Source organism: Pygocentrus nattereri, chromosome 20 (assembly GCF_015220715.1).
Source record: "Pygocentrus nattereri isolate fPygNat1 chromosome 20, fPygNat1.pri, whole genome shotgun sequence".
NCBI classification, from domain to species: Eukaryota; Metazoa; Chordata; class Actinopteri; order Characiformes; family Serrasalmidae; genus Pygocentrus; species Pygocentrus nattereri.
This window is the reverse complement of record NC_051230.1, coordinates 26,831,801-26,836,049: the sequence shown is the minus strand read 5'-3', so window position 1 is coordinate 26,836,049 and position 4,249 is coordinate 26,831,801. Positions and strand designations below refer to the sequence as shown.

At 43.3% G+C, this 4,249-nt stretch overlaps 1 protein-coding gene across 1 annotated transcript; it reads right to left on the bottom strand.

The window, feature by feature from the left end:
* Nucleotides 1-3,278: 3,278 nt before the first annotated feature.
* On the bottom strand, nucleotides 3,279-4,249 carry LOC108417104 (histone H2B-like). The gene has a single exon (XM_017689846.2). The coding sequence runs from the start codon at nucleotides 4,120-4,122 to the stop codon at nucleotides 3,748-3,750; it is 375 nt and encodes a 124-aa protein (XP_017545335.2). The 5' UTR covers nucleotides 4,123-4,249; the 3' UTR covers nucleotides 3,279-3,747.

Sequence of the window (4,249 nt, the reverse complement as noted above, 5' to 3'; positions counted from 1 at the left end):
ATTATCACTTGCTCTGACTACAAAAGACATCTGAGCTAATTTCGCTTTCTCTAAATTCTTCGGAAGGCTAAGGTTTAACTGTACCTACCCTACTTACTCTATTTACAATATACCCATGACACACAGCTGTAATCCTCCATTTGCTTTCTCTAGCTTCATCGTAAGTATATCTTGCACCTACTTTTACTTTGTAATCATTACTTCTCTGTAAGCTCATGGCTCGCTCTATAACTCTTTTCATTCATGCTAACTACAGGAGCCTAAGCCTTAGCTCATAACAATCTACGTTCCGACTCTCACCTATGGTCACGAGCTTTGGGTAGTGACCGAAAGAACGAGATCGCGGATACAAGCGGCCGAAATGAACCTTCTCAGCACGGTCGCCGGGCTCTCCCATAGAGATTGGGAAAGGCGTTGAGAAAAGCCAGTTGAGGTGGTTCGGGCATCTGGTAAGGATGGCCTCTGGGCCAGACATGTCCGACGGGGAGGAAACCCAGAGGAAGACCCAGGACACGTTGGAGGGATTATATCTCTGGACTGTCTTGGAAACGCCTCGGTATGCCTCCGGAAGAGCTGGAGGAGGTGGTGGGGGAGAGGGAGGCCTGGGCCTCTTTGCTTAGGTTACTGCCCCCATGACCCGGACCCGGATAAGTGGTTGAGGATTGATGGAAGGATGGATGGATGGATGGATGGATGGATGGATGGATGGATTTGTTCCCTGCCTTAAATCTGACAAACATCAGCATCGTCAGATGTCTCTTGCTGAGCTTATGCTTATTTAATATCAGAAGACAACAAAGTGTTTAGAGTTCAAGTTCAGCTCCATGAGCTGGAAACAAGCGATGCATCATCAGTTTCAATGCACCCTCAGTCAGCACTTAAACTCTTAATAGATTCTCAGATTGATGGAAAATGTTCTGTAGATGGTTCTATACAGAACCTATTTGAAAAGGTTCTCCTATTGTTGCAAGCTTGACATTGTAACAATAGAAGAAGCCTTTTCAAAAAGGTTCTATGTAGACACAATCAAGAATTGATTGAATCGAGACTCAGCTATCTTGAATTGAGACTTAATTCGGGACTTGAGTGTCAAGACTTGAGACTTACTTGTTAACTTGCAACTTAGTTACTTGTTCAGACCTCTGCAAGCCTGATGCATAGAAGCCTACTTTTGTTTATTCCAAGTACATCATAAGTTTGAAGCATAGCTCTTCAGCTGCTTTTATTTATTTAACCTCATGTACCTCCTTTCACTCAGGCTCAATCATCATATGGCATGGCTTAGCACTACAACTACAAATTCAACTCTAAACATAGTTTTGCTTACGTTAACTTCATCATAAGCTGAGGACATAGATCTGTAATTGCTTCTACTTTATCATCATACCTTCAACATAAGTATGATGCCTTGCTATGTTCCTCGTTTCATTTACCTCAGCCACCCTAGAAGCCTAAGGCCTGGCTACTAAGCTGTTATTTACCAACTTCAGATATAACATGTCCACTTTACAGTCAGACTGCAGTTAGAATAAGTACAAGTAGATTTAGAGTTCTTGTTCTCATGATGTAGTTAGCGTGAATGGAAGGAGGTACATAGCAAGACCTAAGTCTTACGATGAAGTTTGAGTAAGGAAAAGCAGCCTCACAGCTAGGCCTCAGGCTTATTTATTTCACTACTTTAAAGGCTTGAGGCTTAGCTGTAAGCTACCCTTTAGAATAGAATTTAGATCCATTTGTCACTGTTTTTGCACATGTCTGTGAAATTAGACCTCTGCATTTAACCCATCCATGCAAGGAAACACCCACATACATGCACACTAGTGAACACACACACACTTGCCCAGAGTAGTGGGCAGCCTTATCCACGGCAGGGGAGCAATTGGGGTTTCGGTGCCCTGCTCAAGGGCACTTCAGTCATGGACGGTCAGCCAAGACGATCAAACCGGCAACCTTCCGGTCACAGGGCTGGTTCTCTAACCTCCAGCCCACGACTGCCCTTACCTACCTCCTTCCATTCATGCTAACTACATTAGGAGCCCAAACCCTATCCAATACATTGTTTTATATGCTTCATCCTCAGCATAAGCCTGGAGCCTAAATGGAAGCCCACTTCCATTTATTTTAACTTCATCATGAGCCTAGGGCTTAGGCACACACCTACGATTGCTTATTTTCTCTCCATTCAAAGCCCCATGCCTAGCTCTAATCCCACATTTGCTTAGTCTAAATACAGCATGAACTCTAAACTCTATGACTACTTTTATTTCTGTAAATAATTTATTTCTGTATGTCTGCAATTTCCCCCTGGGATCAATAAAGGAATCTGAATCTGAATCTGAACTTCAAAAAGAAAAGTCTAACAAAAATCTAATGCCTCACTACTTACCTCTGTTCAATTCGTCATGTTATACACAGCCTTCGTCTAAACCTACCTTCACTTGCTCATGAGCTTGAAGCCTAGCCATTACACATCCTGGTCCTTAATTTAATGTCAAGAGGCCTTAATCTAAATGCAGGATTTACTGAAACAATTCTACACACTCTAACTACAAAAGACGTCTGGAAGCCTCCTTTTGTTTACTTTAACTTCACCAGATGCTTAATGCCTAGCTTTAAACCAACTTGTACCCAGTATGACTTTACCACTAAACTGAGGCCTACATAGAAACATACATATGCTCACTTTAAGTTCATCATGAGCCTAAGGTCTGGCTAAGCAACTACTTTTTCCACACTAATAACATCATTAGTCTGAGGCCTAGCTCCACTGCTATCTCAAATTATTCAGAATGCTTTAGAAGTCAGAAGCTTATTGATAAACCTACGTAAAACTACTAGTGCTTACTCTCAGCAGCAGCCTTAAGCTTAGCTCTTCACTTACCTGTACTCACGGGTACTTTAAGTAAAAGTAGGCCTTTAGTAGGCTAATTATAATCTTCCTGCATCATGAGCCTAATGCTTGGCTCTACATCGCAGACCTAAGGCCTAGCTTCTTACTGTGCTTTACTTTCTCCCATTTAAACATTTGATCGTTTTAACTACAATAAGCCTCCGCAGGACATGTACTACAACCTTTATATACTTATTCATAAAATACTTTTATTGCTTTTATTTCCCCCCCCCCAATGCTTTTTCATAGCTCTTTTCTTTCATCTCACACACACACACACACACACACACACACACACACACACACACACTGGTCTCTTCTGACTCCACGCTGGAAAGCTTCCAAATGCATAAACACACAGGAGAACATTAAAATAATATGCATAAGCTTTTATTATTAACACAAACATATATAAATGTGCATGTTTAGGGAAAAAAAAAACTATTTTACTGAAGGTAATTGCAGAAGGCCAGTATGTGCAAATCTAAAAGCACGTTGGAACAAACACGTCGGATTGTGCCGTGTCATTTAGAACCTTAAGGCAGCCAGTGCAGTTCTTTTAAAACAGGAGTGATAGGAGTTCTGATTAGTTTGTCATGATCCATGTTGCTGCGTTTTCTAGTTGAAAGGGACATGTTTATATATTTCATACATACTTATAGTGCAGGATTCCTCACAGAGTAACTACAAGCAGACTTAGGAAATTGAGCGGGAAAACTGACGAACACAGTCTTAAGCAACATCTTCTCCGATTGAATATCACTTTAACACAGACCGAGAAAAAAAAATGCTCCTCATGCGAAACCGTGGGTGGCTCTTAAAAGAGCCGTTGGGGTTGAGAAAGCCTTCGTCACTTTCTACTTGGAGCTGGTGTACTTGGTGACGGCCTTGGTGCCCTCGGACACGGCGTGCTTGGCCAGCTCACCGGGAAGAAGCAGACGCACGGCAGTCTGGATCTCCCTGGAAGTGATGGTGGAGCGCTTGTTGTAATGAGCCAAACGGGACGACTCACCGGCGATGCGCTCGAAGATGTCGTTGACGAACGAGTTCATGATGCCCATCGCCTTGGAGGAGATGCCGGTGTCGGGGTGGACCTGCTTCAACACCTTGTACACGTAGATAGCGTAGCTCTCCTTCCTGGTCTTTCTGCGCTTTTTCCCTCCTTTGCCGGCCGTCTTGGTCACGGCTTTCTTGGATCCCTTCTTCGGGGCGGACTTTGCTGGCTCAGGCATCGCTCTTCTCTTCGAGTACGACTGAAGAATGAGGAGGAGCCGCGCGCAGCCGCTTATTTAGACTCCGAAATTCAAAGTAGGAGAAGCTCCGCCCCTCGGAACGCTGTCAAACGATGATTGGACAATA

Bases quoted from the DNA above. Each gene is read 5' to 3' on its own strand.
- LOC108417104 (XM_017689846.2), bottom strand. From the start codon at position 4,122: ATGCCTGAGCCAGCAAAGTCCGCCCCGAAGAAGGGATCCAAGAAAGCC.